Source organism: Hemitrygon akajei, chromosome 1, assembly GCF_048418815.1.
Source record: "Hemitrygon akajei chromosome 1, sHemAka1.3, whole genome shotgun sequence".
NCBI lineage: Eukaryota > Metazoa > Chordata > Chondrichthyes > Myliobatiformes > Dasyatidae > Hemitrygon > Hemitrygon akajei.
In genome coordinates this window covers 219,382,248-219,409,119 of record NC_133124.1, presented here as the reverse complement: position 1 = coordinate 219,409,119, position 26,872 = coordinate 219,382,248, and the positions used below count along the sequence as shown (strand labels likewise).

The 26,872-nt window shown below is 44.4% G+C and overlaps 1 protein-coding gene across 1 annotated transcript in view; it reads left to right on the top strand.

Moving 5' to 3' along the window:
• LOC140729502 (serine/threonine-protein phosphatase 2B catalytic subunit gamma isoform-like) overlaps positions 1-26,366 on the top strand; it is a 44,755-nt gene extending 18,389 nt beyond the window's left edge. Inside the window, exons 7-14 of the mRNA XM_073049339.1 lie at positions 3,824-3,901; positions 6,644-6,738; positions 8,913-9,038; positions 9,825-9,896; positions 11,890-11,971; positions 16,932-17,029; positions 17,620-17,646; positions 23,167-26,366. Of these exons, the coding sequence (XP_072905440.1) occupies positions 3,824-3,901; positions 6,644-6,738; positions 8,913-9,038; positions 9,825-9,896; positions 11,890-11,971; positions 16,932-17,029; positions 17,620-17,646; positions 23,167-23,519 (931 nt within the window). The 3' untranslated portion in view covers positions 23,520-26,366. The remainder of the gene's footprint in view (positions 1-3,823; positions 3,902-6,643; positions 6,739-8,912; positions 9,039-9,824; positions 9,897-11,889; positions 11,972-16,931; positions 17,030-17,619; positions 17,647-23,166) is intronic.
• The last annotated feature ends 506 nt before the right edge of the window (positions 26,367-26,872 follow it).

Sequence of the window (26,872 nt, the reverse complement as noted above, 5' to 3'; positions counted from 1 at the left end):
AATACCTCAGACAAAATTAGGAATCAAAAGGTTGAGCATGGTTTTACCAGTTTCCTAAGCTACATATATTTCAGTGCAAGAAGTATTGTAGGAAAGGCAGATAATAGTGTTGAAGATGAATGTGTAGTGAGGAGAACCTGCTGATAGGACAAATTTGCAGTTAACAGGATGAGTTGCAACATAAGGTGGCAAAATTGAAAAGGGTGAATAAAGGGCCGCAGGTGTTATATTTGAACGCATACAGAATACGGAATAAGGCAAGTGACCGTGCAGCACAGTTACAGACTGGAATGTATGATGTTGTAGGCATCGCTGAATCACGGCTGAAAGATTATACCTGCAAGCTTAATGTCCAGGGATACACATTGTATCGAAAGGACAGGCAGGAAGGCAGAGGGGGTAGCATTGCTGTCGGTAAAAAATGGAATCAAACCATTAGAAAGAGGTGTCATAGGGTGGGAAGGTGTTGAATCATTGTGGATAGAGCTAAGGAACTGCAAGGGTAAAAAGCCACTGATGGGAGTTGTATACAGACACTCAATCAGTTGTAAGGATGTAGCCTAAAAATTACAACAGGAGATTAAAAAAATGCATGCCAAAAGGGCAATGTTACAATAATCATGGGCGACTTCAATATGTAGGTAGATTGGAAAAATCAGGCTGTTGCAGGATTCCAGGAGGGGGAATTTCCAGATTGCCTATGAGATGGCTTTTTAGAGCAGCTCGTGGTTGAGCCCACTAGGGGATCAGCTCTTTTGATTGGGTGTTGTGCAATGAACAAAAATTAATTAGAGAGCTTAAGGTAAAAGAACCCTTTGGGGAAAGTGATCACAATATGATTGAATTCACCCTGAAATTTGAGAAGCTAGTCAGATGTATCAGTATTATAGTGAAGTAAAGGGAATTACAGAGGCATGAGAGAGGAGTTGGCCAGAACTGATTGGTAAAGAATATTGGCAGGGCTGACAGCAGAATGGCTAGAATTTCTGGAAGTAGTTCAGAAGGCACAGGAATCCTAAAGAGGAATAAGTCTTCTAAAGGAAAGTTGACACAACCGTGGCCAACAAGAGAAGTCAAAGCCAACATAAAAGCCAAAGGGAGTGCATATAATAGAGCAAAAATTAGTGGGAAGTTAGAGGATTGGGAAGCTTTTAAAACAACAGAAGGCAGAGTAGTCAAAAGCTAGCCAATAATATTAAAGAAGATACCAAAAGTTTCTTCAGATACATACTGTGTAAAAGAGAGGCGAGAGTGGGTAATGGACCACTGGAACACGATACTGGAGAGAGAGTAGTGGGGGTCATTGAAATTGCAGATGAACTGAATAAGTACTTTGCATCAGTCTTCATTGTGGAAGATGCTAGCAGTGTGGAGGAAGTTCAGGGGTCATGAAGTATGTGAAGTTACCATAGCTAGAGAGAAGTTTCTTGGGAAACTGACAGGTCTGAAGGTAGATAAGTCACCTGGACCAGAAGATGTATACCCCAGGGTTCTGGCTGAAGAGATTTGTGGAGGCATTAGTAATGATCTTTCAAGAACTACTAGATTCTGGAATGGCCCGAAACATCGACAGCGCTTCTCCCTATAGATGCTGCCTAGCCTGCTGCGTTCTACCAGCATTTTGTGTGTGTTGTTGTTTGAATTTCCAGCATCTGCAGATTTCCTCGTGTTTACCAGGATGCCACCTGGTTTAGAGAGTATGCATTATGATCAGAGATTAAGGGAGCTAGGGCTTACTCTTTGGATAGAAGGAGGATGAGAGGAGACATGATAGACGGGTACAAGATATTAAGAGGCATTGGTAGAGTGGACAGCCAGTGCCTCTTCCCCAGGGCACCACTGCTCAGTACAAGAGGACATGGCTTTAAGGTAAGGGGAGGGAAGTTCAAGGGGGATATTAGAGGAAGGTTTTTTACTCAGAGAGTGGTTGGTGCGTGGAATGCCTGAGTCAGTGGTGGAGGCAGATACACTAGTGAAATTTAAGAAACTACTAGACAGGTATATGGAGGAATTTAAGGTGGGGGGATATATGGGAAGCAGGGTTTAAAGGTCAGCACAACACTGTGGGCCGAAGGGCCTGTACTGTGCTGTACTATTCTATGTTCTGTGTTAATTGGATCAACCATGATGTAATGATGGAGCAGACTCGATGGGCTAAATGGCTTAATTCTGCTTCTTTCTCATGGTTTCTCATGCTGAAAAGCTTGTCTTCCACACTCTCCAACCTGATGGCGTGAGCAATAATTTCTCCAACTTCCTGTAATGTCCTCTCCCTCCTTCCTTCTTTCTTTTCCATTCTCTGTTCTGGTTCCCCTCTTACCTGCCCACCACCTCACTCTGGTTCCCATCCTCCTTCCTTTTCTTCCATGGTCCACTGTCCTCTCCTATCAAATTCCTTCTTCCTCATCCACCTATCACTTCCCAGCTTGTTACTTCAAACCCCTTCCACCACCCACTCACCTTCCTGCTCACCTGGTCTCAGCTGTCACCTGCAACACACACACAAGAGGAACTCAGCAGGTCGGCAGCAGCTATGGAAATGAATGAACAGTCGATGTTGCAGCTAATACCCTTCACCTTCCCCTCCCCACCTTTTTTTGGCTTCTTCCCTCTTCCTTTCCGGCCCTGATGAATGGTCTCAGCCCAAAATGTCGACTGCGTATTCATTTCCATAGATGCTGTCTGACCTGCTGAGTTCTTCCAGCATTTTGTGTGTGATGCTCAAGATTTCCAGCATCTGCAGAATCCCTTGTGTTTAATCTGTGGATTTCTTAAATCTTCTTGTGGGAGAAGAAACAAGATACAGTTAAACTGAGATAGCCGCTGCTACCTTATGGTCTTTGATTAGAAAGGGGCTGGGGCTGGGGTTACATTTTGTCAGCACCAAACTGCCGTGTTGAGCCTTGGTAACATTATACAGCAGACTGTTGCTGTTTTGCTGAGCTGACTTATTCCTTGCCCACCCTACCTGTCACGTTCACAACTAACAAGCCCAAACAGTATTGCTGTCCCAGCTGTTGTCAGAATACACAATACTGTGCAAAAGTCTCATGCACGCGCTCTATGTATGGCCAGGGTGTCAAAGACTTTTCCACAGTATTGTATTTGTGAACCTGGAGTGGAGAGCGAGTTTTGTAAATCTAATGGGAGCAAAGGATGTTGGGAATGGTGAGAGGTGGCAGAGAAGGAGTACCAGGGGCAAGGGGTGGCGCAGGTGCAGATACACTCAGCCCTAGACACCAAGTAAGGTAATTTCATTCCAAACAAATGGTTTATTGATCATTACAGAATATCTCTCTGGTGCTTCCCACTCCCTCTGCTCTCTCTTCTCCTTTTCTCAACTATGAGCCCCCTCTCCCTGTCCCCTTCCCACTCTCAGTCCACAATAGAGACCCGTATCAGAATTGCGTTTATCATCACTCACATATATCATGAAATTTATTTTTCTTGTGGCAGCAGTACTGTACAATACATAAAATTGCTGCACTACTGTGCAACAGTCTTAGGCATCCTAGCTATATGTATGTGCCTAAGTTATTTGCACAGAACTGTATGTTCGGATGAAGTCCAGATATCTGTGTCATTCAAGATGTGTCCTCATCGAGGATAAGGGACAACATATCTTGTCCTCTGCAGGTTTTAGGGCCGGCAGGACTTGTCCTCTACAGGGATTAGAGATGGCAGGTCTGCCCTTTGGCCTTGTGCCCTGACACCACTTGCCCTCTGTCCTCGTGCCCTGACACTATTTGCCCTCTGTCGTCGTGCCCTGACACTACTTGCCCTCTGTCCTTGTGCCCTGACACCACTTGTATCTCCTTCGCAGTTACGCCGCTGTTTGCAAGTTTTTGCAACACAACAACTTGTTAGCAGTGATCCGTGCGCATGAGGCTCAGGACTCCGGGTAAGCCATGCTTTCTCTGTATAAGGTAGGAGTTTGTATGTTTTATTTATTTCTTGCCTGTATTTGCTGTCCATGGTGCCAAGAAGCAAGATCTGACTGTTAGGTTGGGAATTTGCCTCATCCCTCCTCCCCTCCAATATCAAGTGTGCGGTGATCTTCAGGGAGCAAGGATTAGTCCAAAGAGAGCCCATGAGAGTTCCCTTTTCTCTTCTCTACCTGCCCAGTCAGGGTAGGCAGGAAAGGTGGGGGCTTTCCAGCCACTGTATAAGTGATCTGCACGCCTCTACCTGTTACAACTTTAGATGAAGAATGAAAGCTTCTGCATTGCAAACAGACCATAAAACCATAAAAAATAGGAGTAGAGTTATTTCCCCTCTCAACCCTATCTTCCTGCTTTCTCCCTGTAACCTTTGACACCCTTACCAATCTAGAACCTCCACTTAATTATACCCAATGACTTGGCCTCCACAACCGTCTGCACCGTTGAATTCCACAGATTCATCACCTCTGGCTAACAAAATTCCTTCTCATCTTCATTCTAAAGGAACATCCCTCTATTCTGAGGCTGTGCCCTCTGGTCCTAGACTCACTTACTATGGGAAATATCCTCTCCACCCTCTATCCAGGCCTTTCAATATCAGATAGGTTTCAATGAGATTTCCCTCATTCTTTTCAAGTTCCAATGAGTACAGACCCAGAGCCATCAAATGCTTCTCATATGTTAACCCTTTCATTCTGAAAATAATTCTCATGAACCTCCTCTGGACCCTCTCTAATGCTTGCACTTTCCTTCTTAGATAAGGGGCCTAAAACTACTCTACCTAGACCTTTCAATATTGTATAGGTTTCAATGAGGTTCCCCTTCATCCTCCTAAACTCCAGTAAGTGCCTGACTAAGCCTCAGCATTGGATCTTTGCTTTTATATTCCTGTCCTCTCGAAGAATGCTGTTCCTAGTTCCCCCAGCAAGTGGCACTCAATGCAACTCTTTCATTGTTAAACATGTTCAGTCAGGAGTGTTCAGCTACATTGTTGGGAGTGCCAACTTTTGGATAGCACATTAATCTTTTGCTCCACTGGCTACCCAATGAATTGATGTAGCTCACCTCCTGCTTGCAGTCCCTTCCCCAATCGTTCCAGAGCAAGGGTCACTTCTTGTTCTTTAATTCAAGCGTTCATTTTACTATCAAAGCAACTCTGGGACTTGTCTTCAGGCAGCCAGAAAATACAGAAAACACAGAAAACCTTGGAAGTAGTTGAAAGAAAGGCATCAATCCTCCCCCCACCACACAAAAAGAAAAAGAAACAAAGCTCACAGATCCCAACCCCCTACCTCACACACAAACTAACAGATCACCCAATGGAGAAACAACAGCAAGAACATCAAACCCCAAACCCCCAGCCTGCAGGTCGGCAACAAGGAAGAATGGGCAAGAACACAAGACAAGCATAGAACTGAAAGAAGCCGATATGAACTACTGTTAGTTCATAAATCTTAGAATTTTGATAACATCTTCAAGAGCATCAGGACTTAGCAACTCCTCCAAGGGCAGTGACGTGAACCAGTGGCCCTTCAGAGGGGAGTGACATGAACCAGTGGCCCCCCAGAGGGCAGCAACTTGAACCAGCGGTCCCTCAGTGGGGAATGACATGAACCAGCGGCCCCTCCAAGGGCAGTGGCCCCTCAGAGGGCACCGACACAAACCAGCAACCTCTCTGAAGGCAGTGATTTGAACCCGTTGGCCTCTTCGAGGGTAGTAACTTGATCCCAGCAGCCTCTCCGAGGGCAGCAACTCGAACCAGCAGCCCCTCCGAGGGCACCAACTCGAACCAGCAGCCTCTCTGAGAACCGCTCGCTCTTCTCTGCATTTGCCTCGATGGTTCAATCTTCCTCAATGCTTTAATTGGAGAAAAATATAGTTGATCACGGCCCCTTGTCTCATCTCTGAGCTTCTCCTAATGGTAGCTTGTGCTCACATTTCTCTCCTGGAGTTTTCTCAGTGACAGCAGAGCACTAGCTTACTCGATTGAACTACAGACTGTAAGTCACAGGCTCCTGCAGTTTCAAAAACAAAACTGAGATAAAAAGAACAAGTAGAAGACATAGAAAAGCTGAAATGTTTGACTATCTGGAAGATGCCACTCGAGGAATCGTTCGCTGGCGCTTTGTTGACTGGAAGATTCCATTGTAGGAGTGTGGTGAACTACATATACCTGTCTGGGCACGCCCCTCTGCTGACTGCTCCTGTGGCTCCTCCCACAGACCCCTGTATAAAGGCAATTGGGGCACTGCTCCTCCCTCAGTCTCCGAGATGTCGTGCTCCCTTTTTCTGTTAATAAAAGCCTATCGTTCACTTCCTGTCTCCGAGTTATTGATGGTGCATCAAGGAGATCACTGCTCACTGCAGAATTCTTTGTCCAGTGAAGGAGGCAATTTTATGTCAGGGACTAAATGAAATGGTTAATCAGATTAACTGCCTGCAGGAAGAAACTTTAAAAATGGTGTGAAGTTTTTATTTTAAGAGCTTTCCAGAAGGGAGTTTTTGGAAAAGGTGATTTTCAGGGTGGGTAATGTTTGCAATAATTTTTCATGCACGTCATGTAGTGACTGTTACTGTCTGTTCCCTTTTAGTCTCAATCTTGCAGCCAATTACCTGTTACCATCCACAAACCGCTCTTGCTCCCTGTGCTGATTCAGGTTATTTTAAAAGCATGTATTAACCTTTCATTCTCATGTTCACAGTTACCGAATGTATCGGAAAAACCAAGCGACTGGCTTCCCATCATTAATAACGATATTCTCCGCACCAAATTATCTGGACGTCTATAATAATAAAGGTGAGGTTAACATTTTAAGACACAAGTGATTCTGCAGCTGCTGGAAATCTTGAGCAACATGCACAAAATGCTGGAGAAACTCAGCAATTCAGGCAGCATCTATGGAAAGGAATAAACAGTTAATGTTTCAGGCTGAGACCCTTCATCAGGACTGAACAGGAATGGGGAAAAAGTACAAGCTGGCAGGTGATTGGTGAAACCAGGCGAGTGGGTAGGGAAGAGGCATATCGAAGAAAGAAGCTGAGACGTGATTGGTGGAAAAGGTAAAGAGCTGAAGAAAAATGAAATTTGACAAGGTACCCCATGCGAGGCTTATTGAGAAAGTAAGGAGGCATGGGATCCAAGGGGACATTGCCTTGTGGATCCAGAACTGGCTTGCCCACAGAAGGCAAAGAGTGGTTGTAGGGTCATATTCTTCATGTAAGTCGGTGACCAGTGGTGTGCCTCAGGGATCTGTCCTGGGGCCCCTGCTCTTTGTGAATTTTATAAATGACCTGGATGAAGAAGTGGAGAGATGGGTTAGTAAATTTGCTGATGACACAAAGGTTGGGGGTATTGTGGATAGTGTGGAGAGCTGTCAGAGGTTACAGCGGGACATTGATAGGATGCAAAACTGGGCTAAGAAGTGGCAGATGGAGTTCAACCCAGATAAGTGTGAAGTGGTTCATTTTGGTAGGTCAAATATGATGGCAGAATATAGTACAGTACTAATGGTAAGACTCTTGGCAATGTGGAGGATCAGAGGGATCTTGGGGTCCGAGTCCATAGGACACTCAAAGTCGCTGCGCAGGTTGACTCTGTGGTTAAGAAAGCATATGGTGCATTGGTCTTCATCAATCGTGGGATTGAGTTTAGGAGCCGAGGGCTAATGTTGCAGCTATATAGGACCTTGGTCAGACCCCACTTGGAGTACAGTGCTCAGTTCTGGTCGCCTCACTACAGGAAGGATGTGGAAACCATAGAAAGGGTGCAGAAGAGATTTACAAGGATGTTGCCTGGATTGGGGAACATGCCTTATGAGAATAGGTTGAGTGAACTCAGCCTTTTCTCCTTGGAGTAACGGAGGATGAGAGGTGACCTGATAGAGGTGTATAAAATGATGAGAGGCATTGATCATGTGGATAGTCAGAGGCTTTTTCCCAGGGCTGAAATGGCTAGCACAAGAGGACACAGGTTTAAGGTGCTTGGAAGTAGGTACAAAGGGGATGTCAGGGGTAAGTTTTTTACACAGAGAGTGGTGAGTGAGTGGAATGGGCTGCCGGCAACAGTGGTGGAGGCGGATACGATAGGGTCTTTTAAGAGACTCTTGGACAAGTACATGGAGCTCAGAAAAATAGAGGGCTATGTGTAACCCTGGGTACTTTCTAAGGTAAGCACATGTACTTTGGGGGCCAAAGGGCCTGTATTGTGCTGTAGGTTTTCTATGTTTTTAAGAAATTTGATAGGAGAGGACAGTGAACCATAGAAGAAAGGGGAGGAGGAGGGGAATCAGAATTTCTCCAGCACTTTCTGTGTGTGCTCATCTTTTATGCATGAGTTCATCTTTATTGTTTTCCAACCGTTCGCCAATGATTCTAGTTGCTCAGTTTGTGTGTGCACAGTCCAGTAAGTGATGAGAAACACAAGCAAAATGCTGGAGGAGCTCAGCAGGTCAGGTGGCATCTGTGGAGAGCAATGAACAGTTGACATTTTGGACCGAGACCCTTCATCAGGACTCATGAAGGTCTGGGCTCAAAATGCCGATTGAATCAGAATCAGGTTTATTATCACTGACAAATGTGAAATTAGTTGTTTGTGGCAACAGTATATTGCAGTATTTAAAAGTACAATAAATTACTATATATGTTTATGTATGTATAAAAGATAATTAATATGCAAAAAGAGCAGAAAAATAGTAAAGTAGGGTTCATGGTTCATGAACTGTTCAGAAATCTGATTGCAGAGGGTAAGAAGCTGTTCTCAAAACATTGAGTGTAGGTCTTCAAGCTCCTGTCCGTCCTCCCTAATGGTAGTAACTGTTCATTGCCCTCCATAGATGCTGCTGAATTCGCCCAGCATTTTGTGAATTCCTTAAGGTTTCCAGCCTCTCATGTCGCACTCCAGGATGATGTGATCAGTGGCAGTACACTACTTTGTCTGCACTGAATTATTGATGGGCATTTTCATCTCCACAGCTGCTGTACTGAAGTATGAAAACAATGTCATAAATATCCGGCAGTTTAACTGCTCCCCACACCCTTACTGGCTGCCAAACTTCATGGATGTCTTCTCCTGGTCTCTGCCATTTGTCGGTGAAAAGGGCAAGTGATGTTTTGCATTTACAGATGATTTGGTTCCTTGTTCGTAGTTGGGGAAATGGGTGTGAGGAAGCCTGGAGGGTTGGGAGAGGAGGGAAGAATGGGACCCACGTGGGAGGGTGATGAAGGGAGAAGGAGCACTCTGAGGACTTTGGAGTTGGTTTGATTTCATGGAGGGGGAAGGACTGTGTGAGGGGTTTTGGTTAGGTCGGGTGACTTGTGGTCCATTTGCCGCAGTGCAAATGATATTGCAGCTTACATCTGAATGGTGCTGTTGCTGTGGACATTAAGGCACAAAGCCCTTCACCATCAGATTTCTGAACAACAATGAACCAACCCATGAATACTACCTCACAATTCTGATCTGATTCTGGCTTCATTCAGTCAGCCTGATACCAGGAACAGAATCAGATTTATTATCCCTGTCATATATCATGAAATTAGTTGTTATTTATATATATGAAAACAGAAATAAAAAAGCAGTGAGGTAGTGCTCATGGTTTCAATGTCCATTTGGAAATCAGATGACATTGGGAAAGAAGCTGTTCCTGAATCGCTGAGTGTGTAGAAGCTATTCCTGAACTATAAGTTACAATATGAAATATTTATTGGAAAAGTAGTACAAAAAGGACAAAGTAGTGAGGTAGTGTTCACAGGTTCATGAACTGTTCAGAGATCTGATGGCAGAGGGGAAGAAGCTGTTCCTAAATCATTGAATGTATCTTCAGACTCCTGTACCTCCACACGGTGTTGTGCCCTGGGCTGAGTTACATCTGGTTTCTTTCACAGTTACAGATATGTTGGTCAGTATCCTCAATGTCTGTTCCGATGATGAGCTGCTGAGTGAGGCAGAGGATGATGGTAAGTGCACATTTAACATAAATAGTACATGAACGCAGAGCGCAGGACACAAGACAATCAGGGACTGCCACCACCAAAGGCATGCTCCCTGCTCACTGCTGCCACCAGGAAGAAAGTATAGGAGCCTCAGGACTCACAACGCCAGGTTCAAGAACAGTTATTACCCCTCAGCCATCAGGCTCTTGAACCAAAGGAAATAAATTCACTCAACTTCACTTGCCCCATCATTGAACTGTTCCCACAACCTATAGACTCACCTTCAATGACTATCCATACATATTATTAATATTTATTGCTTATTTATTTATTACTATTGTTTCTTCTTTTTGCATTTGTGTAGTTGGTTGTCTTCTGCAGTCTGGTTGAATGCCTTAGTTGAACAGTCTTTCGTTGATTCTGCTATAGTTAATATTCTATAATTTGTTGAGTATGCCCACAAGAAAATGAATCTCAGTGTTGTATGTGATGACATATATGTACTTTGATAATAAAATTTACTTTGAACGTTGAACAGATTCAGATTAATTTGTCACATGTGCATCGAAACATACAGTGAAATGTGTCATTTGTGTCAACAATCAACACAGTTCATGGATGTGCTGGGGCCACAGATTCCAGTGCCAACACAGCATGCCCAGAATGCTCAGAAGGACAAAACAAGCAGTAACATCAACAACAACTAAAGCAGAACAACAGCAAAAACCAAACCAACAAGAGCAAGACAAGCCTCTTTTCTTCCTCCCACCCACTCAAACACATAGACAGGCCACCTCTGGGCCTCCAGCTTCCAGTGGACTCACTTACAGATGCAGGACCATCGTGGTTCAACCTTGGAACTCGCTCACTTCGATTTTTGATCTTCGGGCTTCAGTCTTCAATATCGACCTCAGGGCTCTCTGATCACAAGACTTTGAACACTAGGCCTTGAACTTTGAACTCACATCTCCAATCCTTGGAGGGGTTTAACAGCTTTTATCCACAGGGCCTGCTAATCTTGGTCATCGACCACAGGGGTCTTTGATTCACCCATAGAACATGCTGAACCAGCATCGGTCCATGGCCTTCAACTGTGGTCTCACTTTCAAGGACTCTACAACTTCTCAGTATTATTTATTCATTTGCACAGTTTATATTCTTTTGCACATTGGTTGTTTGTCAGTCTTTAACTATAGTTTTTGCAGATTCTTTTGAATTTTTTTTATTGTCCTGTAAATGCTTTCAAGAAAATGAATCTCCATGTAGTATAGAATAAGTACAAAGTATGTATGTTGATGAATTTATTTTGGACTTTTTGGATCACGGCATAGAAAGAGAACAATTTTAACAAATTAATACAGACACAGAATGAAATTTATTATCACTGCATATATTGTGAAATTTGTTGTTTTGTGGCAGCAGCACTGTACATTACGTAAGCATACAATAAATGACAATGAGGAATATAAACAAATAGTGTAAGAAAGAGCAAAATAGTGAGGTAGTGTTCATGGGTCAGACAATAATGGGAGTCATGCCACAGTCTTACAGCTGCCACTGTATAGAAACTGTATATTCATGGTCCATTCATAAATCTGATGGCAGAGGGGAAGAAGCTGTTCCTAACACATTGGGTATGTGTCTTCAGGCTCCTTTACCTCCTTGCTGATGGCAGTGACTGTACATGTACATGGAGAGACACAATTTCAGTTGACTCTTGATGAAGGGTCTTGACCGTTTACTCTTTTTCATTGATGCTGCCTGGCCTCCTGAGTTCCTCCAGTATTTTGTGTGTGTTGCTTGGAAATTACAGCATCTGCAGATTTTCTCGTTTCAGTTTCAGCTGAACTTGGTGTATTCAAAAGGTGGATCTCTTACCCTGCAGTTTGTATGGGCTAGTTGTGATTGTACTGTGACCCAGGAGGCTGCTAGGTGCAGTTTACACTTCACATCTTGCTTTAAAATGTAGCCTGTGCTCTGTTCCTGATTCATACTTCTCCATACCTCACTCTTTCAGAATCTCAATACAATCGGAAGGAAGTTATCAAGAATAAGATCCGTGCAATTGGCAAGGTCGCCAGGGTCTTTGCAGTACTCAGGTATTCTGCCAATGTGTTTGTACAATTTATCATTCCATGGTGGGATTGTAAAGATGCTTTAGATAGAGAAGGGTGTTTGTGTGCTGGTTAGTCCTGGTGAAGGGTCTTGGCCCAAAACATCGACTGTTTCAACCCCTCCATAGATACCGCCTGGCTTGCTGAGTTCCTCCAGAATTTTGTGTGTTTTGCTCTGGATTTCCAGCATCTGCAGAATCTCTTGTGCTTCCATTCTGCCCACCATGTCTTTGCCAACTCACTTCTCCTATTAGATTCCTTCTTTAACTCTTCACCTCTTCCATCTATCACCTCCAGATTCTCACTTCACTCCCCCTCCCCACAAAAGTTTTCTTTAAAGTTTTCTTTACAACTGTGTGAACCAACCATTGCTCTGAGTAGGAAATGTTTACGTGGCCTGAAAACTGCTCGCCTCCAAGAGGATCATAACCTTGACCATAGGGTTTGGAGGCTTGCATGCCTTAGTGACCCAGGGTGTTATGTTGGCTGGAGGCAGGGCGAAAACAGTAATGAAGAATCCTTCTATATCTGAGTGTGACGTTATTCCTGAGTCTCCACCCAGGATTTGCATGACAGTGGTGAGAACCGAGAGGAAGCCCTGAACACCGCCAAGATCAAGACCAAAATTGTTTTTTGTAGGAGAGCAGTGAGGCTTGTCCACGATACAGAGCTAGAGAGAAGAAAGCTGTATGGCACTTTATATTAACATACATCAACATTATGTGCTGTGTCATATGGCATGGGCGATCACGGTCTTTCATGTTCTTTCCATGACCATAATTATTCTTGGCAAATTGTGCAGCAGAAGTGGTTTGCCATTGCCTTCTTCTGGGCAGTGTCTTTAGGAAAGGAGGAAGGCAGCAGAAAGGAAATTATAGACCAGTTATCCTGACCTCAATGGTTGGGAAGATGTTAGAGTCAATTGTTAAGGATAAGGTGATGGAGTACTTGGTGACACAGGATAAGATAGTACAAAGTCAGCATGGTTTCCTTCAGGGAGATTACAAGTAGGATAGATAAAGGGGATGCAGTGGATGTTGTATATATGGACTTTTAGAAGGCCTTTGACAAGGTGCCACACATAAGGCTGCTTACTAATTTAAGAGCCCATGGTATTACAGGAAAGTTACTAACGTGGTTAGGGCATTGTCTGATTGGTAGGAGGCAGTGAGTGGGAATAAAAGGTAATTCCAATAATTCCCTCCCCCTCCCTTCCCCATCCCAGTTTCACTCTGCCTCGTCTTCCACCTCCCTCATGGTTCCGCCTTCTTCTACTACCCATAGTGCTTTCCCCTTACATTCCTTCTTCACCCTTCCTGCCTATCCCCTTCCCCACCCCTTGATCTTTCCCCTTATTGGTTTCTTAACTGGCACCTACCAGCCTTCTCCTTCCCACCCTCCCCTCACCTTCGTTATAGGGCCCCTGCCCCCTCCCTCTTCAGTCCTGAGGAAGGGTCTCAGCCGGAAATATTGACTGTTCGTTTCCATGGATGCTGCCCATCCCGTTGAGTTCCTCCAGTGTGTTATGCATGTTGCTTTGACCCCAGCATCTGCAGAGTATTTTGCGTTTGGGAATAAAAGGATCCTTTTCTGGTTGGCTGCCAGTGACTAGTTGTTTTCCACAGAGGTTAGTGTTGGGACCACTTCTTTTTATGTTCTATATAAATTATTTAGATGATGGAATAGATGGTTTTGTTGCCAAGTTCGCAGATGATACGAAGATTGGTGGAGGGGCAGGTCATCAAGTCAAGTCAAGTCACTTTTATTGTCATTTCAACCATAACTGCTGGTACAGTACTAAGTAAAAATGAGACAACGTTTTTCAGGACCATGGTGTTACATGACACAGTACAAAACCTAGACTGAACTATGTAAAAAAACAACACAGAGAAAGCTACACTAGACTACAGACCTACACAGGACTGCGTAAAGTGCCCCAAAACAGTGCAGATATTACAATAAATAATAAACAGGACAATAGGGCAAGGTGTCAGTCCAGGCTCTGGGTTTTGAGGAGTCTGATAGCTTGGGGGAAGAAACTGTTACATAGTCTGGTCGTGAGAGCCCGAATGCTTCGGAGCCTTTTCCCAGACAGCAGGAGGGAGAAGAGATTGTATGAGGGGTGCATGGGGTCCTTCATAATGCTGTTTCCTTTGTGGATGCAGCGTGTAGTGTAAATGTCTGTGATGGCAGGTAGAGAGTCCCTGATGATCTTCTCAGCTGACCTCACTATCTGCTGCAGGGTCTTGCGATCTGAGATGGTGCAATTTCCGAACCAGGCAGAGATGCAGCTGCTCAGGATGCTCTCAATACAACCCCTGTAGAATGTGATGAGGATGGGGGGTAGGAGATGGATTTTCCTCAGCCTTTGCAGAAAGTAGAGACACTGCTGGGCTTTCTTTGCTATGGAGCTGGTGTTGAGGGACCAGGTGAGATTCTCCGTCTGGTGAACACCAAGAAATTTGGTGCTCTTTACGACTTCTACCAAGGAGCTGTTGATGTTCAGCAGGAAGTGGTCGCTCCGTGCCCTCCTGAAGTCAACGACCATCTCTTTAGGTTTGTTCACATTAAGAGACAGGTTGTTGGCTCTGCACCAGTCCGTTAGCCGCTGCACCTCCTCTCTGTAAGCTGACTCATCGTTCTTGCTGATGAGACCCATTACGGTCGTGTCACCAGCGAACTTGATGATATGGTTTGAGCTGTGTGCTGCAGCACAGTCATGGATCAGCAGAGTGAACAGCAGTGGACTGAGCACACAGCCCTGGGGAGCCCCCGTGCTTAGTGTGATGGTGTTGGAGATGCTGCTCCCGATCCAGACTGACTGAGGTCTCCCAGTCAGGAAGTCTAGGATCCAGTTGCAGAGGGAGGTGTTCAGGCCCAATAGGCTCAGCTTTCCAATCAGTTTCTGAGGGATTTTTGTGTTGAATGCTGAACTGAAGTCTATGAACGGTATCCGAACGTATGTGTCTTTTTTTGTCCAGGTGGGTTAGGGCCAGGTGGAGGATGGTGGCAATGGCGTCATCTATTGAGCGGTTGGGATGGTACGCGAACTGCAGAGGGTTGAGTGAGGGGGCAGCTGGGTCTTGATATGCCTCATGACGAACCTCTCAAAGCACTTCATGATGATGGATGTAAGTTCAATGGGACGGTAGTCATTGAGACAGGACACTGAAGACTTCTTCGGCACGGGGATGATGGTGGCGGCCTTGAAGCACGTTGGAATGGTGGCACTGCTCAAGGAGATGTTGAAGATGTCAGTGAGAACATCTGCTAGCTGGTCTGCACATCCTCTGAGCACTCTACCAGGGATGTTGTCTGGTCCAGCAGCCTTCCGTGGGTTGACCCTGCACAGGGTTCTTCTCACGTCAGTAGTGTTAAGGAAGCAGATAGAATGCAGAAGAACTTAGACATTAGAAGAATGGACAAGGAAGTGGCAAATTAAATACAATGTTGGAAAATGCATGTCACGCACTTTGGTAGTAGAAATAAATGTGCGGACTATTTCCTAAATGGGGAGAAAATCCAGGAATCTAAGATGCAAAGGGACTTGGGAGTCCTTGTGCAGAACACCCTGAAGGTTAAATTGCAGGTTCAGTCGGTGGTGAGGAAGACAAATACCATGTCAGCATTCATTTCTAGAATACAAGAGCAAGTATGTGGCACTGGTGAGGCCTCACTGTGAGTATTGTGAACAGTTTTGGGCCCCTCATCTTAGAAAAGATGTGCTGACGTTGGAGAGGGTCCAGAGGAGGTTCACAAGGATGATTTCAGGAATGAAAGGGTTATCATATGCAGAATGTTTAATGGTTCTGGGTTTGTACTCGCTGGAATTCAGAAGGACAAGGGGGATCTCATTAAAACCTTTTGAATGTTGAAAGGCCTAGACAGAGCAGATATGGAAAGGATGTTTCCCATGGTGGGAGAGTCTAGGACAAGAGGGTTTCAAAACAGATGTGGAGAAATTTCTTTAGCCAAAGGGTGGTGAATTTGTGGAATTTTTTTGCCACATGCAGCTGTGGAGGCCAGGTCGTTGCATGTATTTAAGGCAGAGATTGACAGGTTCTTAATTGGACATAGTATCAATGGTTACGGGGAAAAGGCTGGGAACTAGGGTTGGTGAGGAGGTTTAAAAAAAAAAGGATCAGCCATGATTGAATGGCAGAGCAGACTAGATGGGCTAGATGGCCTAATTCTGCTCCTATGTCTTATGGTCTTATTGTCTAAGATGGGTGACACCAGCTACTATCAATACTCTTCAGAGATTATCTGCCTGGTGTCAGTAGTCGCATAACCGCGACTTGTGATCTGCACCAGTTGCTTATACGACCATCCACCACCTGATCCCACGGCTTCACATGACCCTGACTGGGGGAACTGAGCAGGTGCTACACCTTGTCCAAGGGTGACCTGCAGGCTAGATTTTCTTTTAAATAATGTTATAAAGGTTATATTAACATTACGTAAAGAAAATTCCATCTGTGCAGCAAAAAAGGCAATGTTTACTTTTTCAGTTATTGTGCAGCTTAAAAGGAACAGTGATCCCCACCCACCCACCTTTCCCCTCACCTGGTCTCACTTATCACCTGCCAGCTGGTACACCTTATCTCTCTCCCCACCTTTTTATTCTGATTTCTGCCCCCTTCCTTTCCAGACCTGATGAAGGGTCTCTACTCAAAATGCTGACTATTTATTCCTCTCCATATATGTTGCCTGACCTGCTGAGTTCCTCTGGTATTTTGCGTGTGTTGTTCAAGATTTCCAGCATCTGCAGAATCTCTTGTGTTTAGATTGGATTGGGTTGGATTATACGGCAACTGCAGTGGCATTCTTCGCTCGCATGAAGCTGACAGAGGACCAGTATACATAGTTTTATGATTATTGGTCGGGGTTGAGGAGTCTGTTAGCTATAAATACTAACTGACACTTGCTTTTGTGTTTTTCGCAGAGAGGAGCATGAGAATGTGCTGACATTAAAAGGCTTGACACCGTCAGGCAACTTACCCATTGGTGCCCTGACAGGAGGGAAACTGAGCCTGCAGAAAGGTTAGGACAGCTTGGCTGTGCTCAGCAAGCCGTAACATCAGCCCTATGCACTGACGTCAGTGGCGCTCCTTGTCCTCCCCCTTCCTCTGTACTCCCCCTCCCTTGCTCCTCCATCACCCACCTGACCCTCACCCCTGTTGCTATCCCACCCCTCTCTGCTGTCCCTGTACTCCACAATATCCATGCATGCAGCATTACTTGCCTCTTGTCACTCCCTTGCTCTTTGATTCCCCCAGACTCAGTTCCAGATAGGTTATTATGTTTATTGAATCTTGTTATTTCAGTTTCATATTTATATATCACAGAGAAATGCAGCATCTGTGTAAACAGCCAACATACCAAAGGTTTGTGGTGGGGGCCACCCTCAGGTGTCACCACACTTTCCAGCACATGTCCACAATGTTTGGCAGAACAACACAGAGCTCAAAAAACCAGAACGAAGCAAGCCCCGGTCGTCCCTAACCTACACACATACACTGTCCTCTAACCTCAAAATAATTCTTACTCTAAAATAATACTTATTCTAAAAATAATCACTGATTTCTCCGCCTTCTTTTGTTCCAAATCTCTTGCTGGCATTCGCTCTGAAGCTATAACTGATGCAACACTTAATAAAGGTGAGTGCATGCCCGTTGGATATTTTGCCTTAATGTGGACACATACCGGCTCCAGTCCGGTCCATTTGGTTGATCAGTGCCTGAAAATTAGTGTTTGAATATGCATGTACAGTGCTGTGCAGAAGTCTTAGGTACGTATATATAGCTGGGGTGCCTAAGACCTTTGCACAGTACCGTATATTGGTTAAAATAGGAAGGTGGTTGGGAAACAGAAATGAGAGTACTTAGCTTTGTATTTGCTCAGTGGTATTAAGTGTTAAATGGTAACTGGAAAGACATAATATACAGTATTGTGCAAAAGCTTTAGGCACCCTAGATATATTATATATATATATAATATATATACGTGTGTGTGTGTGTGTGTGTGCCTAAGACTTTTGTACAGTATAGTATTTGTGTGTGTGTGTGTGTGTGTATGCATGCTTTGGCATCTGAACAACAGAATGAGACTCCTAGTTCATAGTCAAGTGGATTAATCTGGCAACATTTGAGACCAGTTCCCAGTCTTTTGGCTGTAGAGGTTCCAACTCTCTGTTCCATTTGAACATTACTTCTTTTTCAGCACTTTACTTCTTCTGCTGATCACCTCCCAGCTTCTCACATCACCCCCCTCCACCCAACCCACCCACCTCACCTGGTCTCACCTATCACCTGCCAGCTTCTCACTTCATCTCCCTCTTCCCCCTCACCTCATCTCACCTGTTACCTGCCAGCTTCTCACTTCATCTCCCTCTTCCCCCTCACCTCATCTCACCTGTTACCTGCCAGCTTCTCACTTCATCTCCCTCTTCCCCCTCACCTCATCTCACCTGTTACCTGCCAGCTTCTCACTTCATCTCCCTCTTCCCCCTCACCTCATCTCACCTGTTACCTGCCAGCTTCTCACTTCATCTCCCTCTTCCCCCTCACCTCATCTCACCTGTTACCTGCCAGCTTCTCACTTCATCTCCCTCTTCCCCCTCACCTCGTCTCACCTATCACCTGCCAGCTTCTCACTTCATCTCCCTCTTCCCCCTCACCTCATCTCACCTGTTACCTGCCAGCTTCTCACTTCATCTCCCTCTTCCCCCTCACCTCATCTCACCTGTTACCTGCCAGCTTCTCACTTCATCTCCCTCTTCCCCCTCACCTCGTCTCACCTATCACCTGCCAGCTTCTCACTTCATCCCCCTCTTCCCCCTCACCTCGTCTCACCTATCACCTGCCAGCTTCTCAGTCATACCTCTCCCCCTACCTAACCACCTCCCCCTCACCTGGTCTTACCTGTCACCTGCCTGCTTGTACTCCTCCTCCCCCTACTGCCTTATTTTGGCTTCTGTTGCCCCCCCCCCACCTTCCTTTCCAGTTCTGATGAAGGGTCTTGGCCCAAAACATCGACTGTTTTTCCCCTCCGTAGACGCTGCTGACCTGCTGTGTTTCTCCAGCGTTTTGTGTGTGTTGTTCATTCAAACTTTGCAAGGTTTTAAGGCTACAACAGGCAAACTGCTGCAAATAATTATAGAGGTTTCTTTTTCACTTACTTCTCAATTTGAGTTGAGCCGGTGTATGTTTCCTGAGGACATACCTAACCTGGGGCAATGATTTGGAACTGGAATCACTATGAAGATCCAGCCAAGAAGGGTAAGCGAGTTTGCATTGGGGTTCAGAACGGCACTAATCAACCAACTGGATAAGGACCCTTCGAGCATTACGAGAGGTCAGTCCTCCTGTTATTGTCTCCATACCTTAATATCACTAACTTCTCATCAATGTTTTCAATACCAATTTACTGGTCTCTTGATAGAACCACATTTAATTTTTGAACACTGTTGATATTTTTAAAGATAAAGGCTAACTTTATTTGTCACGTGCATTGAAACATACAGTGAAATGTGTCATGGTGTGCACAGGCTGAATCGAGGTGGCAGGGCCTGGACCTGGGCATGAGAGTGAGAAAAGACCTGAGGTTTGATCGATATAAGCTCCAAACGGAATTGGCCAAGTTGGGTATGGGTGGAATAGAGGTGGCAGGGCACCGGCCTGAGAGTGTATTGAAGCGACAGGGCCCACGTCTGAGAGCAAGGAATGACTTGAGGTTTGAAGGATTTAAGCACCGGGCCAGATTGAAAAAGGTCAGGTGTCTGGGCCAGAGGCAAGGGGTGGACCTGTTCAATCACTGCTCCGTGAGTTTTACTCATCTCTTCACCCAACCGTGGCTGTGGGTTGCAGCTATCAAAGGACTCACTTTTGTGAACTACAGTATTTGTTTACTTTTATTGTTTGCATATCTTTTTTTTCTGCACATTTGGGTGTTTGACAGTCTTTTCTAAAATGGGTTCTATTGAGTTTCTTTCTTTGGTAGCTACCTGTAAGAATACAAATCTTAAGGTTGTATAAAGTGTACATACTTTATAATAAATATACTTTGAACGTTGGTGTCAATGACCAGTACAGTCTGGGAATGGGCTGGGGGCAGCCTGCAAGTGTTGCCTTGCTTCCGGCATCAACATAGCATGCCCACAACTTACTTCACCCTAACCTATATGTCTTAGAATGTGGGAGGAAGCCAGAGCACTTGGAAGAAACACACACGATCACAGGAAAACTGTCCAGTCTCCTTGCAGACAGCGGCGGGAATTGGACCTGGGACACTGGCACTGTAATTGCGTCATGTCAACAGCTGCACTTTTAAAAGCCCATTGGTAGATCAGAATGTCAAATTGTATCAGACTTCAACCTGGTTCCTCCCCACTCCTGGTTTAGGAGATGTTCTTTTTTGGATATATAATGGAGGAAGGTCTCTTAAAATTGTGGAGCTGTACATCTTATAACCAGTTGTGTGACCAATGCCCTTAAAGCCAGAGTCTGTAAAAACAAATACTTTCAAGCTCAAGTACAGCAATAAACATAAGTATGTGTAAACACTTGTTTAATGTATGACTAGAATATAAAAGCAAGGATGTAATGTTGGGACTTTATAAAGCACAGTTGAGGCTGCACTTGGAGTATTGTGAGCAGTTTTAGGCCCCTCATCTAAGAAAGGATGTGCCGACACTGGAGAGGGTTCAAAGGAGGTTCACAAAAATGATTCTGGGATTGGAAGCCTTGTCATATAAGGAGTGTTTGTGGCGCTGGGTCTGTACTCACTGGAATTCAGAAGAATGAGGGGTGACCTCATTGAAACCTATCGAATGTTGAAAGTCCTTGATAGAGTGGATATGGAAAGGATATTTCCTATGGTAAGTGAGTCTAAGACCAGGGGACACAGCCTCAAAATAGAGGGGCCACATTTTAGAATGGAGTTGATGAGAAATTTCTTTAGTAAGTGAGTGGTGAATCTGTGGAATTCGTTGCCACAAGTGGCTGTGGAGGCCAAGTCCATGCATATTTAAGGCAGGGGTTGATAGATTCTTGATTAGTCAGTACATGAAAGGATACGGGGAGAAGACAGGAGATTGGGACTGAGAGGGAAAATTGAATCAGCCATGATGAAGTGGCAGAGCAGACTCAATGGGCCAAATGGCCTAATTCTGCTCCTGTACTGTATGATCTTATACAGTTCCTATAAAAAGCATTCAACCCCCCCGGAAGTTTTCATGTTTTATTGTTTTTCAACATTGAATCACAGTGGATTTGATTTGTTTTTTTTAACCATTGATCAACAGAAAAAGACTCATGTCAATGTGAAAACAGATCTCTACAAAGTGATCTAAATTAATTACAAATATAAAACATAAAATAATTGATTGTATAAGTATTACCTCCTTCAAGTCAGTATTTAGTAGATGCACCTTTGGCAACAATTACAGCCTTGAGTCTGTGTAGACAGGTCTCTATCAGCTTTGCACATCTGGACACTGCAACTTTTCCTGATTCTTCTTTACAAAACTCCTCAAGCTTTATCAGATTGCATGGGGATCATGAGGTAACAGCCCCTTTCAAGTCCAGCTACAAAATCTCAATTGGATTGAGGTCTGGATTCTGACTTGGCCACTCCAGGACATTAACTTTATTATCTTTAAACCATTCCTGTGTAGCTTTAGTTTTATGCTTGGGGTCATTGTCTTGCTGGAAAACAAATCTCCCAAGTTGCAGTTCTCTTGCAGACTGTATCAGGTTTTCCTCCAGGATTTCCCTGTATTTTGCTGCATTCATTTTACCCTCTACCTTCTCAAGCCTTCCAGGGCCTGCTGCAGTGAAGCATCCCCACAGCATGATGCAGCCACCACCATACTTCATGGTAGGGATAGTGTGTTTTTGATGATGTGCGGTGTTTGGCTTACACCAAACATAGCGTTTAGTCTGATGGTCAAAAAGCTCAATTTTGGTTTCATCTAACCATAGAACCTTCAGCTGGCTTCAGAGTCTCCCACATGCCTTCTGGCTAACTCTGGGTGAGACTTCATGTGGGATTTTTTCAACAGTGGCTATTTTTTTGCCACTCTCCCGTAAAGCTGCAACTGGTGAAGCACCCGGGCAACAGATGTATGCACAATCTCTCCCATCTCAACCACTGAAGCTTGTCACTCCTCCAGAGTTGTCATAGGTCTCTTGGTGGCCTCCCTCACTGGACCCTTCTTGCAGGGTCACTCCGTTTTTGAGCTCTAGGCAAATTCACAGCTGTGCCATGTTTTTTTCCATTTCTTGATGATTGACGTAATTGTAGTACAAGGGATATTCAGTGTCTTGGAATTTTCTTGTATCCATCTCCTGACTTGTGCTTTTCAATAACCTTTACGCGGAATTGCTTGGAGTGTTCCTTTGTCTTCATGGTGTAGTTTTGTACAGGTGTATTTTTACTACAATCATTTGAAACACCTTGGCTATACAAGATCTTCATTTAACTAAATATGTGACTTCTAAAACCAATTGGTTGCACCATTGATGATTTGGTGTGTCATTTTGAAGCGGGTGAATACTTATGCAATCAATTACTTTGTGTTTTAGATTTGTAATTAATTTAGATCACTTTGTAGAGCTCTGTTTTCACTTTGTCACGAATGAGTCTTTTTCTGTTGATCAGCATCAAAAATGTCCAATAAAATCCACAGTGGTTCAGTATTGTAAAACAATAAAACATGAAAACTTTCAAGGGCACTTTTATAGGCAATGTATGTGGGTGTCACAGTAGTGTAGCAGTTAGCATGATGCTTGGGTGTCGGAGTTCGGAGTTCAATTCTGGCATCCTCTGTAAGGAGTTTGTATGTTCTCCCTGTGAGCGTGTAGGTTTCCTCTAGGTGCTCCAGTTTCAACCCACAGTCCAAAGACGTACCAGCTAATTGGTCATCATAAATTGTCCTATGATTAGGCTAGAGTTAAATAGATGGGTGGCTGGGCCATGGGTCTTGTTGGGCTGGAAGGACCTATTCTGCACTGTATCCCTAAGTAAATTAAAAAACTAAATAAATAAGTATGCTAATTTTCATTGATATATTAGCTTAAATGGGTAATGAGAAACATTTCCATTCTAGGGGGCTCTCTTGGGAGGGTGAGTGACGTTAGTGCTATACTTCTTGCTTTGTCTCTGTGTCTGTTTCCAAGGAAAAGGTGCTGGGTCAGCTATCAGCTTTGAACAGGCCAGGGGTTTGGACCGTCTTAACGAGAGGATGCCTCCGCGCAGGCTGAACATGAAGGACGACGGCTCGTCCCAGAGTCGCTCCCAGAACTCAGTTCAGTCTTGGATCCAGTCTCGGACCATGAGCCATTCGAAGCAGGGCAGCCAGGCATCCATTAGTAGCACACGGCAACAGAATGCAACAACCACTCAGGCAGAGTCCCCCTCCGGCCAGGTGTCGGAGCGGACTCAGATCATCATCAGCCACCGGCAGCAATCAAATCCCCAGAACAAGGAGCATTCTAGTACATCAAATAACAAGGGCAAGGGCAAAGGATAAGTGGCACACAAACTCTTCACAGGTGCATCAAGGGCTTATTTATTTATTGTGACTGTTTGCAAGATGGGAGTGTCTTGGAATGCAAGGAACTGACCAACCCTTTGGCTCCAGCAGTCAACCATTTATGTGGTTCGTTGGACTGAAGTATCAGATTGGGAGAACTTGACCCAACATGACTCTTGGATATTCACAGACCTCATTAAGCCATAGGGTTTTGATTCCCAATCTGGTCCGAATTGCTATTGGGACTGACGATGGGGTTGGATGCTATCCTGAATGGTTCCTTCAACCTCCCATTCTATCTCTCCTCCACTCCAGTCATCCAGTAGTCGCTCACCTCGCTCTCCCCTCTTTGGAGGACAGAACCCTCAGAATAAGAGTGGAGTTGGCAGGAATGGAGTCTTCTAACGTGTCATTGTCCACTTGGCAATCTAAATGTCACATCCCCATAAGGAGCAAGCATTGTTTCGCTCCTGAATTCATCTACATCAATGAAGCTTTGCCACTCCTGAGCCCATTTATGTCTCCACTATACCTTCAGGTTTTATTTGCTTTGAAGTCCTGTTTCTACATAACCCAGTCACAAGGACACGTGATCCCACATTGGGAATGCATGCGGTTTTCCCAAACCTTATCTCCAGTTGTTTTACGCCCAGTACGTTTGTGCTGGGATTTTCATTTCGCTCAGCTTCTTAATGAGCAATGTTGTTTTTTAATGTTGCTTGTGTGTCATGTTGCATCATCCAAGTCCCAACATTATTCTTGACCCTTAATTACAGAGTGGATGAATCCATTGGCTGTTCCCGATTCACAGACTCTGAGTTGGGGAGCTCAAGACTTGGAGGGCTGCGGGAGGTGGGGGTAACTGTCTGCCATGGACGGGTGATGGAGGGAAGAGAAAAACTGGCAGTGCTCCTCTGTTTCAGTGAGATGATGCCACACAGCAAAGGGAACTGAAAGACCAAAGGAAGGGTGGGGTTGTGTTCATTTTTATTAGCATGTCATTCATAAATTTATTTTAAACTAATGTTTAGTTTGTTGGCAGAGGGGGTGGACAGGACTTCTGATGGAGCTTGTTGACAGGGAGTGTAGCAGTTGGACAAGTTGAAAAGTTAGTTTAAGTTTCTCGAAGCTCTGGCTTGGTATCCATTTAAAGCTCAATTGGAAAGCAGGCAGAGAAGGACAGCTCAGCAGTCCTAGCCAAGGAGACATCTTGTTTCATCTAACTGCTGCCAGCTTTGTCACTGGTGTTGAGACTCCAGAATGCAGGCAGAAGAGTCGATTTGTCTATCATTAATTGACCCTTCTGAGGCACCCTGAGGCTTTGGCATTCTCCCTGCTCCTACTGTGGTCCTTGTGTCCCAGTAGTCTCAAAGGATCACCTGCCCAAGTAATTCATTCACTTGAATCAAGTTGAGTAGGATGTTCTCCTAAGGGGTTGTCTATTGGTGGATCTGGGTTCAATCTGTTCAAGTACTTCTCCATAGCCAACTTCTGAGAGACACACAAATGAGAGGGAAAAGACAACTTGATGTGTCGGTGTGGGATTTACAGACCTGAAGACCTTCACCCTAGGCATTAAAATTTCCTTTCTTTGGACCCAGGGATGTATGATGAAGATCACTGTTTTGTGTTAACATCAACATTTGGGAAACATTGTTGGAGTGATCCTTGCTCGTGGGAGAGGTTTGTAGAATGAGTTAGGTTGGCATAGGTGCAGCAGGGTGAAAAGGATGTGTTTGATCCAGGCTGGTGCAAGAACAGCCGATTGGTGCTTGTACAGCAAATGGGCAGATCGATGGCACAGTGTTGAACTGATGTAGTATCATTTGTCACATGCTATCCATCAAGTTCCTACATTTGCGTTCAGTTTGTTCAACTTCTCTTGCACCTTTGTAGCTTCATTTGAAAAGAGCAACTGGTGGTATCAATGCATTCCTTTGAGGTGACTATCAATGATTTGATAAATAACTGAAATTAAGGTTCTCAAGTTTGCAACAGGCAGTGACAAGGTAGCCGTTAACTGTGTATTAGCATTTTAATTGTGCAAATTTACATCTCTTGACCAAATCTACTTTTATAACAAAGCACAACAACACTGCAGTTCACAGAAGAGCAGCAACTCCAATCTAAACAGTTGATGGATTTCTAGAACAACTGGGTCGCTGCTGAGAGAAGGAGAGAACGATATAAACTAGTATCAACAGAATGTGGATCTTTCTTTGTTCCCCTCCTCAAAGCAGATGCACCAAAATTCAGTTCAAGTGGAGCCCTTTGCCTGATCTCAGAGCCCTCCAGTCACCCAGAAACGGTAATCTTGGTGGTGATCGTGGAACAGGACTGCTCCCACTACCGAGATTAAATTAATGAATTAAGCATCTCCATCCACTTACACCCACTATCCCGAGAAAAATGTTTTAAGGTGACCTTCTGGGCCTAATCTGACGTGTGCATTTAAGCAGTCACAGAGACTTCAGGGACTGATTAGGTGGAAATTCAGATACTCTGCAGGAATTTATTTAAATTGGTGCATTGAGGTCCTGAACCAATCTGAAACAAATGGGCTTCCAATTCATCAAAAATGGGATCAGTTTCTGTGTTGTTTTTAAGGGACGAAGTAACATCATCTGCAGAATTTTTAAATGTGCAGTAATTGTTCTCAGGCTTGAAGTAGCAACACCCCACTGGAGAGCATCTGTCTGCCTTAACATTGTTGTTTCAAAACGGTTTCATTAACTTGTGTTTTCATAAAAGCACTGAGAAAATTGTACTGGTTTCTAAATTACCACAGTAATAAGAGTTTTCTTGTAACAAAACATGCATTAAAATACATTTGGTTTCATTGGAGCATTCTGAGTGTGTGTTCCATTTCTGCACTTTCAAACCCAACCTGCGCTCCGTGAGGTTAAAGAGCAAACACGAGGAAATCTGCAGATGCTGGAAATTCAAACAACAACACACACAAAATGCTGGTGGAACACAGCAGGCCAGGCAGCATCTATAGGGAGAAGCGCTGTCAACATTCTGGGTCGAGACCCTTCGTCAGGACTCTGTGAGGTGCTGCCTTATCAGGGTGCACAAGCGGGCAGTCCAGGTGCACTCCCAAAGAATGTAATTTTATTATCAAAGTACGTATATGTCACCATATATTACATTCACTTGTAGAACAAAGAAATACATAGAATCGATGAAAAACTTCACACAAAGGCTGACAAACAACCAATGTGCAAAAGAAGTTAAACTGCAAATGAAAATGTGTAAGTAAATAAATAATACTGAGGACATGAGCTGTAGAGTCCTTGAAAGAGTTTTTTTTTGTCTTAACACAGTTTGCCTTCTTTTGTACATTGTCA